The sequence below is a fragment of the Mytilus galloprovincialis genome, chromosome 7, assembly GCF_965363235.1.
Source record: "Mytilus galloprovincialis chromosome 7, xbMytGall1.hap1.1, whole genome shotgun sequence".
Lineage (NCBI taxonomy): Eukaryota > Metazoa > Mollusca > Bivalvia > Mytilida > Mytilidae > Mytilus > Mytilus galloprovincialis.
The window spans coordinates 38564556-38580654 of record NC_134844.1 but is presented as its reverse complement, the minus strand read 5'-3'; the positions used below and the strand labels follow the sequence as shown (position 1 = coordinate 38580654).

Sequence of the window (16099 nt, the reverse complement as noted above, 5' to 3'; positions counted from 1 at the left end):
TAATAATTTTAGATCCTGATTTGGACCAACTTGAAAACTGGGCCCATAATCAAAAATCTAAGTACATGTTTAGATTCAGCATATCAAAGAGGCCCAAGAATTCAATTTTTGTTAAAATCAAACTTAGTTTAATTTTGGACCCTTTGGACTTTAATGTAGAATTTGAAATTTGAAAACAGGACCAAAAATGAAGAATCTACATACACAGTTAGATTTGGCATATCAAAGAACCCCAAGGATTCAATTTTTGATGAAATCAAACAAAGTTTAATTTTGGACCCTTTGGACCTTAATGTAGACCAATTTGAAAACTGGACCAAAAAACTTCAATAATCAAGAATCTAAGTACATTTTTAGATTCAACATATCAAAGAACCCAACCGATTCATTTTTTGTCAAAATCAAACTAAGTTTAATTTTGGACCCTTTAAACCTTAATGTAGACCAATTTGAAAACGGGACCAAAAGTTGAGAATCTACATATACAGTTAGATTCGGCATATCAAAGAACCCCAATTATTCAATTTTGATGAAATCAAACAAAGTTTAATTTTGGACCCTTTGGGCCCCTTTTTCCTAAACTGTTGGGACCAAAACTCCCAAAATCAATACCAACCTTCCTTTTATGGTCATAAGCCTTGTGTTTAAATTTCATAGATTTGTATTTACTTATACTAACGTTATGGTGCGAAAACCAAGAAAAATGCTTATTTGGGTCCCTTTTTGGCCCCTAATTCCTAAACTGTTGGGTCCTAAACTCCCAAAATCAATACCAACCTTCCTTTTGTGGTCATAAACATTGTGTTTAAATTTCATAGATTTCTATTTACTTAACCTAAGGTTATTGTGCAAAAACAAAGAAAAATGCTTATTTGGGCCCTTTATTGGCCCCTTATTCCTAAACTATTGAAACCAAAACTCCCAAAATCAATCCCAATCTTTCTTTTGTGGTCATAAACCTTGTGTCAAAATTTCATAGATTTCTATTAACTTAAACTAAAGTTATGGTGCGAAAACCAAGAAAATGCTTATTTGGGCCCTTTTTGGCCCCTAATTCCTAAAATGTTGTGACCAAAACTCCCAAAATCAATACCAACCTTCCTTTTATGGTCATAAACCTTGTGTTAAAATTTCATAGATTTCTATTCACTTTTACTACAGTTAGAGTGCGAAAACTAAAAGTATTCGGACGCCGGACGACGACGACGACGACGACGACGCTGACGCCAACGTGATAGCAATATACGACGAAAATTTTTTCAAAATTTGCGGTCGTATAAAAATCAATCCCAACCTTCCTTTTATGGTCATAAACCTTGTGTTAAAATTTTATTGATTTCTATTAACTTATACTAAAGTTATTGTGCGAAAACCAAAAATAATGCTTATTTGGGCCCTTTTTTGGCCCTTAATTCCTAAACTGTTGGAACCAAAACTCCCAAAATCAATCCCAACCTTCCTTTTGTAGTCATAAACCTTGTGTCAAAATTTCATAGATTTCTATTCACTTAAACTAAAGTAATAATGCGAAAACCAAGAAAATGCTTATTTGGGCCCTTTTTGGCCCCTAATTCCTACAATGTTGGGACCAAAACTCCCAAAATCTATCCCAACCTTCCTTTTGTGGTCATAAACCTTGTGTTTAAATTTCATTGATTTCTATTCACTTTTACTAAAGTTAGAGTGCGAAAACTAAAAGTATTCGGACGACGACGACAACAACGACGCCAACGTGATAGCAATATACGACCAAAAAATTAAAATTTTTGCGGTCGTATAAAGACATTATTAAGTACATTTAAACTGTTATATGCTATCCATCTTGGAATATGAATTTACCAATACAAAGTAGTACTTTATTAAGACACCAAATTCTTGCATTATGTTTCATGGTTATACGTTGAATTGAATGACTGGGTAATGTAGAAATTGAGTTTTCAAGAATGCATACTTCCTAAATATGTATTTGTAGGGGAGTAATTGCATTTCATGTTACAATGGAGCAATATATCAACTAATCATTTAGAAGATGTAGTTTACATAAGACTTTTTCAGTATCTAGTGCAAATCTAGCAGTTTTGATGATGTATCTTAATAGAGGCTTTTAAATATTTAGAAACAATTATGGATTAATTTCATATTACTCCCTTCATCAATTTCATAAAATAAAACAATTTATCACTATTTTATCTTGATTTTTCTTTTGTGATCATTTTTCATATCACCCTACCTAACTTATATAGGATTTCCTCAGTAGAGTAGAAATATAATGTATGACGCCATAAGCATATGTTCTTGATGTTGCCTAAGAAAATAGCGATAAACAGATTTTCAAAGGTTTTTCAAACCCTAGGATATTTCTTGGCTACACGTAGCTCTTCAATGGGATTGAATACTCCCTCTTGCCTGATTGATTGATTGATTATGAGTTGCTTTAAGTCCAGTGGCAAATATTTCATGCATGTTCAGGACGAACATTCTTGCCTAAAGAATCTTTAATAATCTATATATGTATTTTAATTAAAAGTGAGTGGGCATTAAATACAACTAACCTGATTTCTTTAATTTCTTTGCTGCTGACTCTCCTGTCTCCTGTGGAGGAACAAATGCTTGTGCTCTCTTGTCTTGTTTCTTTCCAACTGCTTCTTTCTGTTTTTCCTAATAAAATTCAACAATAATCATTAAAATTATTTACTGGTTATTTTTTGTTTAATATTAGTGTTCAAAATAGTATTCAAAATCATCTTTTCATTGGAATAGCAAACAGGCTATAATATAAACATTATATTCTGTAATTTTCGTTTGTTTGTGCAGGTTAAGTGTTCCTAATCAATCTTCTTCTTAATTTTTTCAATTTTTTGTGTATTAAGAGTTTCCTATAAATGGCTGGAAATGTTGTATTGATTATCATGATTAATTGCATAAATTGGTTTCATTTAAAGTTTTTTTTTCAATACACAGATCCTCTTTTATTCATTCTTTTCAAAAACAAATAATAAACAAAAATGATTTTAAAACAAGAATACCCCATCCACACTATCATTTTCTATGTTCACTGGCCCATGAAAATGGGGTAAAAACTCTAATTAAGAATTAAAATTAGAAAGATCATATCATAAGGAGCATGTGTACTAAGTTTCAAGTTGACTGGACTTCCAACTTCATCAAAAACTGCCTCGACCAAAAACTTTAACCTGAAGCAGGACAGATGAATGAACAAACAGACGAGGGAATGCACAGACCAAGAAAAAATAATGCCAAAACGGGAAATCTGAAATATGAAAAAATACGTTTTTAAGAAATTTTTTTATATTTTATGTCTATCTTTATTTTAACATTGTGTATAATCATATAATTAATTGATTACCTTTTTCTCAGCTTGCCTCCTTGCCTTTTTGGTACTGGGCTTCAGGAAGTATTCACCGGAAGCAAGTTCTTTGTCAACCTGAAAGCAGAAGACAAAAAAAAAAATATTTGAAGAAATTTTCTTTTTAATTTCTGAAATCTGAAATGAGAAAAATTGACCCCCTCCCTAAAATTTTGTTTTTACCTCCTCCTTTCCTTTATTCCAAAAATGATCTCAATTCAAATTTCTAATGGAGTTTGCAACAATAACTTCTCATTAAAATACATCATAAAGTATTCAAGTATTAAAATATAAAATTTCATACAGTCATGGGTAAAATTAATATTAATTAATAGTAAAATAAATGGGGAATGTGTCAAAAGGGACACAAATGATGCCCCCGCTAGCATATAATGTTATAAAGGGACATAACTCAAGAACTGTAAAAGTGAAGCTGCCAAAAATTGAACTTAAATTGAGTAAAGAGGTAATAAGCATTATATACACATTTCATTAAATTTAGTTGTAGAGACAAACTTAAGTTAAGAGAATAGAAACGAAAAAATTCTTCAATTTTTCCACTTGTAAAGGGGCATAATCCTAGAATGGTAATCAAAGTGCTTGTAATCACTGAATGGTAAAGATTCCTAAAATTTATCAGTTGGTAGTAGAAGTGAATGAAGTGAATATTGCATTGTATATTGTATATAGCATTGATTTAAGGTAAATGGGGTGTCTAAATTATAATCCATAGAATTTCTTAATAATTTGCCAAAATGTAGTTTATATCCTGCTTGTTTAAGAACATTAATAAAAAGAATGGGTCACCGGACTTATTTTCACACTACAGGTTGTGCAAAATTGTCAGATTTTGTATAGATTATCATGGAAAAACCCAATTTTCGGTCATAAACGAAAACTACACCATAGAATTTTGAGATAAAATATAAGAAGATAGCTCCAATAATATTCTTTCAGATAAGAAGAAGAAAAAATAGGGTCACCGGACTCGTTTTCTTGCTACATAATAAAATGGGTAAATTCCTAACACATTCTATTGTAAAAGTAACACTATCTGAATTATCTGCCCTTGCATTTGAGTTGTCTCCCCTTATTTGGCAAAGTTTGAAAAAAATGAATCAAACAAAAGTATTTGTTTTTTGGTAAAATACAACCCTAAATATGATAAAACATGGCATTTTCTATATCATAATGAAAAATCTTACACATGAATTACCTACTAATCTCAAAATTTGCACATTTTATCAAAAATCTAGACCTTGTTTTCTGGTATTTCAAAATCCAAAATGGAGGAAGACACCCTATCTACCTTAAGTTGATTCAACTATTATTCTGGACAAAGAAAGATAACTCCAATTTATTGTCTTGAATCTACAAAAATGCTTGTTTTGGCCCCTTCTTGGCCCTTTATACCTAGGCTGTTTGCCCCATAACCCTTAAATTATATCCCAACCTTCTACTTATGGTATTATACAATGTGGTACAATTTCAGAACAATTGAAATACTTATACAAAACTTATTGTCTTGACACTAGATAAATGCTTGTTTTGGGCCCTGTTGGCCCCTTATTTCTAAACCTTAGGGACCATAACCCCCAAAATCAATCCCAAACTTCTTTTTGTGGTTATAAACATTGTGTTTAAATTTTCTTTATTTCTATTAACTTATACGAAAGTTATTATCCGCAAACCATCCGTCTTTGGACGATGCTGAGGACAATGATGACGACGACGTGATACCAATATACGACCGCAAAAATTTTGCAGTCATATAAAAACCTACCTTACTCTCTGGTTGTGGAGGTGGAAAAGGTGTATATATTTTCTTAGTTCTCTTCTTCATGGGTTGTTTCCTCTTACTGATATTTTTAGACTTAAATTTTGGCAAAAATCGATCCCAGCTTTCATTTTGTAGTTGAGGATCTTTTGCTAATTCTTTTCTTATCATCAATGTCTACAATAATAATGCAATTATTATTATGCTTGATATGGTTATAAAATCTCCCTTAACATCAACAGAACTCCTTAACAAGTCAAACAATAATACTTAATTCAGTGCCTTTCGTCATAAAACTTTACTCAGTACTAAGATTACTATATTTGTACTCAAAACACAAAATCCACAATTTTGATTGGTTGAATTGAGTCTGAATACGATAATCATACTCCAAAATTTAATGCATGCCAGGTCTGGTATTAGTTTTACATAAATCATGTTTCATCTGCCACATTGCTTGTTAGTAAATTGTAATTTCAGGATTTTTACAAAAAGAATGCCCATTTATTGTCTTATTTTTAACAAAAAACTTGTTTATTCATACAATTTTTTTTATTTGAAAACCTCGTTTACATTGTTGAGTATTTGCTTAAAAAGATTCCCTACTTTTATTATATTCAGGCCAATTTAGAGGTAGTCATTTGATAAATATCGATTGGTTCTTTGGTTAAATAGATTCCCTACTTTTATTATATTCAGGCCAATTAAGAGGTAGTCATTTGATAAATATCGATTGGTTCTTTGGTTAAATAGATTCCCTACTTTTATTATATTCAGGCCAATTAAGAGGTAGTCATTTGATAAATATCGATTGGTTCTTTGGTTAAATAGATTCCCTACTTTTATTATATTCAGGCCAATTAAGAGGTAGTCATTTGATAAATATCAATTGGTTCTTTGGTTAAATAGATTCCCTACTTTTATTATATTCAGGCCAATTAAGAGGTAGTCATTTGATGAATATTGATTGGTTTTTTGGTTAAATAGATTCCCTACTTTTATTATATTCAGGCCAATTAAGAGGTAGTCATTTGATAAATATCGATTGGTTCTTTGGTTAAATAGATTCCCTACTTTTATTATATTCAGGCCAATTAAGAGGTAGTCATTTGATGAATATTGATTGGTTCTTGGTTAAATAGATTCCCTACTTTTATTATATTCAGGCCAATTAAGAGGTAGTCATTTGATAAATATCGATTGGTTCTTTGGTTAAATAGATTCCCTACTTTTATTATATTCAGGCCAATTAAGAGGTAGTCATTTGATAAATATCGATTGGTTCTTTGGTTAAATAGATTCCCTACTTTTATTATATTCAGGCCAATTAAGAGGTAGTCATTTGATAAATATCGATTGGTTCTCTGGTTAAATAGATTCCCTACTTTTATTATATTCAGGCCAATTAAGAGGTAGTCATTTGATAAATATCGATTGGTTCTTTGGTTAAATAGATTCCCTACTTTTATTATATTCAGGCCAATTAAGAGGTAGTCATTTGATAAATATCGATTGGTTCTTTGGTTAAATAGATTCCCTACTTTTATTATATTCAGGCCAATTAAGAGGTAGTCATTTAATGAATATCTATTGGTTCTTTGGTTAAATAGATTCCCTACTTTTATTATATTCAGGCCAATTTAGAGGTAGTCATTTAATGAATATCTATTGGTTCTTTGGTTAAATAGATTCCCTACTTTTATTATATTCAGGCCAATTTAGAGGTAGTCATTTAATGAATATCTATTGGTTCTTTGGTTAAATAGATTCCCTACTTTTATTATATTCAGGCCAATTTAGAGGTAGTCATTTAATGAATATCTATTGGTTCTTTGGTTAAATAGATTCCCTACTTTTATTATATTCAGGCCAATTAAGAGGTAGTCATTTGATAAATATTGATTGGTTCTTTGGTTAAATAGATTCCCTACTTTTATTATATTCAGGCCAATTAAGAGGTAGTCATTTAATGAATATCTATTGGTTCTTTGGTTAAATAGATTCCCTACTTTTATTATATTCAGGCCAATTAAGAGGTAGTCATTTAATGAATATCTATTGGTTCTTTGGTTAAATAGATTCCCTACTTTTATTATATTCAGGCCAATTAAGAGGTAGTCATTTAATGAATATCTATTGGTTCTTTGGTTAAATAGATTCCCTACTTGTATTATATTCAGGCCAATTTAGAGGTAGTCATTTGATAAATATTGATTGGTTTTTTGGTTAAATAGATTCCCTACTTTTATTATATTCAGGCCAATTAAGAGGTAGTCATTTGATGAATATTGATTGGTTTTTTGGTTAAATAGATTCCCTACTTTTATTATATTCAGGCCAATTAAGAGGTAGTCATTTAATGAATATCTATTGGTTCTTTGGTTAAATAGATTCCCTACTTTTATTATATTCAGGCCAATTTAGAGGTAGTCATTTGATGAATATCTATTGGTTCTTTGGTTAAATAGATTTCCTACTTTTATTATATTCAGGCCAATTTAGAGGTAGTCATTTGATAAATATTGATTGGTTCTTTGGTTAAATAGATTCCCTACTTTTATTATATTCAGGCCAATTTAGAGGTAGTCATTTAATAAATATCTATTGGTTCTTTGGTTAAATAGATTCCCTACTTTTATTATATTCAGGCCAATTAAGAGGTAGTCATTTGATGAATATCTATTGGTTCTTTGGTTAAATAGATTCCCTACTTTTATTATATTCAGGCCAATTAAGAGGTAGTCATTTAATAAATATCTATTGGTTCTTTGGTTAAATAGATTCCCTACTTTTATTATATTCAGGCCAATTAAGAGGTAGTCATTTAATAAATATCTATTGGTTCTTTGGTTAAATAGATTCCCTACTTTTATTATATTCAGGCCAATTAAGAGGTAGTCATTTGATGAATATCGATTGGTTCTTTGGTTAAATAGATTCCCTACTTTTATTATATTCAGGCCAATTAAGAGGTAGTCATTTGATGAATATCTATTGGTTCTTTGGTTAAATAGATTCCCTACTTTTATTATATTCAGGCCAATTAAGAGGTAGTCATTTGATAAATATTTATCTGTTCTTTGGTTAAATAGATTCCCTACTTTTATTATATTCAGGCCAATTAAGAGGTAGTCATTTGATGAATATCTATTGGTTCTTTGGTTAAATAGATTCCCTACTTTTATTATATTCAGGCCAATTTAGAGGTAGTCATTTGATAAATATTGATTGGTTCTTTGGTTAAATAGATTCCCTACTTTTATTATATTCAGGCCAATTAAGAGGTAGTCATTTGATAAATATTTATTTGTTCTTTGGTTAAATAGATTCCCTACTTTTATTATATTCAGGCCAATTAAGAGGTAGTCATTTGATAAATATCTATTGGTTCTTTGGTTAAATAGATTCCCTACTTTTATTATATTCAGGCCAATTAAGAGGTAGTCATTTGATAAATATCTATTGGTTCTTTGGTTAAATAGATTCCCTACTTTTATTATATTCAGGCCAATTTAGAGGTAGTCATTTGATGAATATCTATTGGTTCTTTGGTTAAATAGATTCCCTACTTTTATTATATTCAGGCCAATTTAGAGGTAGTCATTTGATGAATATCGATTGGTTCTTTGGTTAAATAGATTCCCTACTTTTATTATATTCAGGCCAATTAAGAGGTAGTCATTTGATAAATATCTATTGGTTCTTTGGTTAAATAGATTCCCTACTTTTATTATATTCAGGCCAATTAAGAGGTAGTCATTTGATAAATATCTATTGGTTCTTTGGTTAAATAGATTCCCTACTTTTATTATATTCAGGCCAATTAAGAGGTAGTCATTGGATAAATATTGATTGGTTTTTTGGTTAAATAGATTCCCTACTTTTATTATATTCAGGCCAATTAAGAGGTAGTCATTTAATGAATATCTATTGGTTCTTTGGTTAAATAGATTCCCTACTTTTATTATATTCAGGCCAATTTAGAGGTAGTCATTTAATGAATATCTATTGGTTCTTTGGTTAAATAGATTCCCTACTTTTATTATATTCAGGCCAATTAAGAGGTAGTCATTTGATAAATATCTATTGGTTCTTTGGTTAAATAGATTCCCTACTTTTATTATATTCAGGCCAATTTAGAGGTAGTCATTTGATGAATATCTATTGGTTCTTTGGTTAAATAGATTCCCTACTTTTATTATATTCAGGCCAATTAAGAGGTAGTCATTGGATAAATATTGATTGGTTTTTTGGTTAAATAGATTCCCTACTTTTATTATATTCAGGCCAATTAAGAGGTAGTCATTTGATAAATATCTATTGGTTCTTTGGTTAAATAGATTCCCTACTTTTATTATATTCAGGCCAATTAAGAGGTAGTCATTTGATGAATATCTATTGGTTCTTTGGTTAAATAGATTCCCTACTTTTATTATATTCAGGCCAATTAAGAGGTAGTCATTTGATAAATATCTATTGGTTCTTTGGTTAAATAGATTCCCTACTTTTATTATATTCAGGCCAATTTAGAGGTAGTCATTTGATAAATATCTATTGGTTCTTTGGTTAAATAGATTCCCTACTTTTATTATATTCAGGCCAATTTAGAGGTAGTCATTTGATGAATATCTATTGGTTCTTTGGTTAAATAGATTCCCTACTTTTATTATATTCAGGCCAATTAAGAGGTAGTCATTTGATAAATATTGATTGGTTTTTTGGTTAAATAGATTCCCTACTTTTATTATATTCAGGCCAATTAAGAGGTAGTCATTTGATAAATATCGATTGGTTCTTTGGTTAAATAGATTCCCTACTTTTATTATATTCAGGCCAATTAAGAGGTAGTCATTTGATAAATATCTATTGGTTCTTTGGTTAAATAGATTCCCTACTTTTATTATATTCAGGCCAATTTAGAGGTAGTCATTTGATAAATATCTATTGGTTCTTTGGTTAAATAGATTTCCTACTTTTATTATATTCAGGCCAATTAAGAGGTAGTCATTTGATAAATATCTATTGGTTCTTTGGTTAAATAGATTCCCTACTTTTATTATATTCAGGCCAATTAAGAGGTAGTCATTTGATAAATATCTATTGGTTCTTTGGTTAAATAGATTTCCTACTTTTATTATATTCAGGCCAATTAAGAGGTAGTCATTTGATAAATATCTATTGGTTCTTTGGTTAAATAGATTCCCTACTTTTATTATATTCAGGCCAATTAAGAGGTAGTCATTTGATAAATATTTATTTGTTCTTTGGTTAAATAGATTCCCTACTTTTATTATATTCAGGCCAATTAAGAGGTAGTCATTTGATGAATATCGATTGGTTCTTTGGTTAAATAGATTCCCTACTTTTATTATATTCAGGCCAATTAAGAGGTAGTCATTTGATAAATATTGATTGGTTTTTTGGTTAAATAGATTCCCTACTTTTATTATATTCAGGCCAATTAAGAGGTAGTCATTTGATAAATATTGATTGGTTTTTTGGTTAAATAGATTCCCTACTTTTATTATATTCAGGCCAATTAAGAGGTAGTCATTTGATAAATATTGATTGGTTTTTTGGTTAAATAGATTCCCTACTTTTATTATATTCAGGCCAATTTAGAGGTAGTCATTTGATAAATATCTATTGGTTCTTTGGTTAAATAGATTCCCTACTTTTATTATATTCAGGCCAATTAAGAGGTAGTCATTTGATGAATATCGATTGTTTTTTTGGTTAAATAGATTCCCTACTTTTATTATATTCAGGCCAATTAAGAGGTAGTCATTTGATAAATATTGATTGGTTTTTTGGTTAAATAGATTCCCTACTTTTATTATATTCAGGCCAATTAAGAGGTAGTCATTTGATAAATATTGATTGGTTTTTTGGTTAAATAGATTCCCTACTTTTATTATATTCAGGCCAATTAAGAGGTAGTCATTTGATGAATATCGATTGGTTCTTTGGTTAAATAGATTCCCTACTTTTATTATATTCAGGCCAATTAAGAGGTAGTCATTTGATAAATATTGATTGGTTTTTTGGTTAAATAGATTCCCTACTTTTATTATATTCAGGCCAATTAAGAGGTAGTCATTTGATGAATATCTATTGGTTCTTTGGTTAAATAGATTCCCTACTTTTATTATATTCAGGCCAATTAAGAGGTAGTCATTTGATAAATATCTATTGGTTCTTTGGTTAAATAGATTCCCTACTTTTATTATATTCAGGCCAATTTAGAGGTAGTCATTTGATGAATATCTATTGGTTCTTTGGTTAAATAGATTCCCTACTTTTATTATATTCAGGCCAATTAAGAGGTAGTCATTTGATAAATATTGATTGGTTTTTTGGTTAAATAGATTCCCTACTTTTATTATATTCAGGCCAATTAAGAGGTAGTCATTTGATAAATATTGATTGGTTTTTTGGTTAAATAGATTCCCTACTTTTATTATATTCAGGCCAATTAAGAGGTAGTCATTTGATGAATATCGATTGTTTTTTTGGTTAAATAGATTCCCTACTTTTATTATATTCAGGCCAATTAAGAGGTAGTCATTTGATAAATATTGATTGGTTTTTTGGTTAAATAGATTCCCTACTTTTATTATATTCAGGCCAATTAAGAGGTAGTCATTTGATAAATATTGATTGGTTTTTTGGTTAAATAGATTCCCTACTTTTATTATATTCAGGCCAATTAAGAGGTAGTCATTTGATAAATATCTATTGGTTCTTTGGTTAAATAGATTCCCTACTTTTATTATATTCAGGCCAATTAAGAGGTAGTCATTTGATAAATATTGATTGGTTCTTTGGTTAAATAGATTCCCTACTTTTATTATATTCAGGCCAATTAAGAGGTAGTCATTTGATGAATATCTATTGGTTCTTTGGTTAAATAGATTCCCTACTTTTATTATATTCAGGCCAATTTAGAGGTAGTCATTTGATAAATATCTATTGGTTCTTTGGTTAAATAGATTCCCTACTTTTATTATATTCAGGCCAATTAAGAGGTAGTCATTTGATAAATATCTATTGGTTCTTTGGTTAAATAGATTCCCTACTTTTATTATATTCAGGCCAATTAAGAGGTAGTCATTTGATAAATATCTATTGGTTCTTTGGTTAAATAGATTCCCTACTTTTATTATATTCAGGCCAATTTAGAGGTAGTCATTTGATAAATATCTATTGGTTCTTTGGTTAAATAGATTCCCTACTTTTATTATATTCAGGCCAATTTAGAGGTAGTCATTTAATAAATATCTATTGGTTCTTTGGTTAAATAGATTCCCTACTTTTATTATATTCAGGCCAATTAAGAGGTAGTCATTTGATAAATATCTATTGGTTCTTTGGTTAAATAGATTCCCTACTTTTATTATATTCAGGCCAATTTAGAGGTAGTCATTTGATGAATATCTATTGGTTCTTTGGTTAAATAGATTCCCTACTTTTATTATATTCAGGCCAATTAAGAGGTAGTCATTTAATGAATATCTATTGGTTCTTTGGTTAAATAGATTCCCTACTTTTATTATATTCAGGCCAATTTAGAGGTAGTCATTTGATGAATATCTATTGGTTCTTTGGTTAAATAGATTCCCTACTTTTATTATATTCAGGCCAATTAAGAGGTAGTCATTTGATAAATATTGATTGGTTCTTTGGTTAAATAGATTCCCTACTTTTATTATATTCAGGCCAATTTAGAGGTAGTCATTTGATGAATATCTATTGGTTCTTTGGTTAAATAGATTCCCTACTTTTATTATATTCAGGCCAATTAAGAGGTAGTCATTTGATAAATATCTATTGGTTCTTTGGTTAAATAGATTCCCTACTTTTATTATATTCAGGCCAATTAAGAGGTAGTCATTTGATAAATATTTATTTGTTCTTTGGTTAAATAGATTCCCTACTTTTATTATATTCAGGCCAATTAAGAGGTAGTCATTTGATAAAAATCTATTGGTTCTTTGGTTAAATAGATTCCCTACTTTTATTATATTCAGGCCAATTTAGAGGTAGTCATTTAATGAATATCTATTGGTTCTTTGGTTAAATAGATTCCCTACTTTTATTATATTCAGGCCAATTAAGAGGTAGTCATTTGATAAATATCGATTGGTTCTTTGGTTAAATAGATTCCCTACTTTTATTATATTCAGGCCAATTAAGAGGTAGTCATTTGATAAATATCTATTGGTTCTTTGGTTAAATAGATTCCCTACTTTTATTATATTCAGGCCAATTAAGAGGTAGTCATTGGATAAATATCGATTGGTTCTTTGGTTAAATAGATTCCCTACTTTTATTATATTCAGGCCAATTAAGAGGTAGTCATTTGATAAATATTTATTGGTTCTTTGGTTAAATAGATTCCCTACTTTTATTATATTCAGGCCAATTAAGAGGTAGTCATTTGATAAATATTTATTTGTTCTTTGGTTAAATAGATTCCCTACTTTTATTATATTCAGGCCAATTAAGAGGTAGTCATTTGATAAATATCTATTGGTTCTTTTGTTAAATAGATTCCCTACTTTTATTATATTCAGGCCAATTAAGAGGTAGTCATTTGATAAATATCTATTGGTTCTTTGGTTAAATAGATTCCCTACTTTTATTATATTCAGGCCAATTAAGAGGTAGTCATTTGATAAATATTGATTGGTTTTTTGGTTAAATAGATTCCCTACTTTTATTATATTCAGGCCAATTAAGAGGTAGTCATTTGATAAATATTGATTGGTTTTTTGGTTAAATAGATTCCCTACTTTTATTATATTCAGGCCAATTAAGAGGTAGTCATTTGATAAATATTGATTGGTTCTTTGGTTAAATAGATTCCCTACTTTTATTATATTCAGGCCAATTAAGAGGTAGTCATTTGATAAATATGTATTGGTTCTTTGGTTAAATAGATTCCCTACTTTTATTATATTCAGGCCAATTTAGAGGTAGTCATTTAATGAATATCTATTGGTTCTTTGGTTAAATAGATTTCCTACTTTTATTATATTCAGGCCAATTAAGAGGTAGTCATTTGATGAATACCATTGGTTCTTTGGTTAAATAGATTCCCTACTTTTATTATATTCAGGCCAATTAAGAGGTAGTCATTTGATAAATATCTATTGGTTCTTTGGTTAAATAGATTCCCTACTTTTATTATATTCAGGCCAATTTAGAGGTAGTCATTTAATGAATATCTATTGGTTCTTTGGTTAAATAGATTCCCTACTTTTATTATATTCAGGCCAATTAAGAGGTAGTCATTTGATAAATATTGATTGTTTTTTTGGTTAAAAAGATTCCCTACTTTTATTATATTCAGGCCAATTAAGAGGTAGTCATTTGATAAATATCGATTGGTTCTTTGGTTAAATAGATTCCCTACTTTTATTATATTCAGGCCAATTAAGAGGTAGTCATTTGATGAATATCGATTGGTTCTTTGGTTAAATAGATTTCCTACTTTTATTATATTCAGGCCAATTAAGAGGTAGTCATTTGATAAATATCTATTGGTTCTTTGGTTAAATAGATTCCCTACTTTTATTATATTCAGGCCAATTAAGAGGTAGTCATTTGATAAATATCTATTGGTTCTTTGGTTAAATAGATTCCCTACTTTTATTATATTCAGGCCAATTAAGAGGTAGTCATTTGATAAATATCTATTGGTTCTTTGGTTAAATAGATTTCCTACTTTTATTATATTCAGGCCAATTAAGAGGTAGTCATTTGATAAATATCTATTGGTTCTTTGGTTAAATAGATTCCCTACTTTTATTATATTCAGGCCAATTAAGAGGTAGTCATTTGATAAATATCTATTGGTTCTTTGGTTAAATAGATTCCCTACTTTTATTATATTCAGGCCAATTAAGAGGTAGTCATTTGATAAATATCTATTGGTTCTTGGTTAAATAGATTCCCTACTTTTATTATATTCAGGCCAATTAAGAGGTATCCATTTGATGAATATCGATTGGTTCTTTGGTTAAATAGATTCCCTACTTTTATTATATTCAGGCCAATTAAGAGGTAGTCATTTGATAAATATCGATTGGTTCTTTGGTTAAATAGATTCCCTACTTTTATTATATTCAGGCCAATTTAGAGGTAGTCATTTGATAAATATCTATTGGTTCTTTGGTTAAATAGATTCCCTACTTTTATTATATTCAGGCCAAATAAGAGGTAGTCATTTGATAAATATCTATTGGTTCTTTGGTTAAATAGATTCCCTACTTTTATTATATTCAGGCCAATTAAGAGGTAGTCATTTGATAAATATCGATTGGTTCTTGGTTAAATAGATTCCCTACTTTTATTATATTCAGGCCAATTAAGAGGTAGTCATTTAATGAATATCTATTGGTTCTTTGGTTAAATAGATTCCCTACTTTTATTATATTCAGGCCAATTTAGAGGTAGTCATTTAATGAATATCTATTGGTTCTTTGGTTAAATAGATTCCCTACTTTTATTATATTCAGGCCAATTAAGAGGTAGTCATTTGATAAATATTGATTGGTTTTTTGGTTAAATAGATTCCCTACTTTTATTATATTCAGGCCAATTAAGAGGTAGTCATTTGATAAATATTGATTGGTTCTTGGTTAAATAGATTCCCTACTTTTATTATATTCAGGCCAATTAAGAGGTAGTCATTTAATGAATATCTATTGGTTCTTTGGTTAAATAGATTCCCTACTTTTATTATATTCAGGCCAATTTAGAGGTAGTCATTTAATGAATATCGATTGGTTCTTGGTTAAATAGATTCCCTACTTTTATTATATTCAGGCCAATTAAGAGGTAGTCATTTAATGAATATCTATTGGTTCTTTGGTTAAATAGATTCCCTACTTTTATTATATTCAGGCCAATTTAGAGGTAGTCATTTAATGAATATCTATTGGTTCTTT

The 16099-nt window shown here is 29.3% G+C and overlaps 1 protein-coding gene across 1 annotated transcript in view; it reads right to left on the bottom strand.

The window, feature by feature from the left end:
- LOC143082928 (KRR1 small subunit processome component homolog) overlaps positions 1-16099 on the bottom strand; it is a 41220-nt gene that overhangs the window by 6195 nt on the left and 18926 nt on the right. The window contains exons 7-9 of the mRNA XM_076258945.1: positions 5151-5321; positions 3368-3445; positions 2553-2658 (exon numbers count right to left, since the gene is read on the bottom strand). Coding sequence (XP_076115060.1) covers positions 2553-2658; positions 3368-3445; positions 5151-5321 — 355 coding nt within the window. The remainder of the gene's footprint in view (positions 1-2552; positions 2659-3367; positions 3446-5150; positions 5322-16099) is intronic.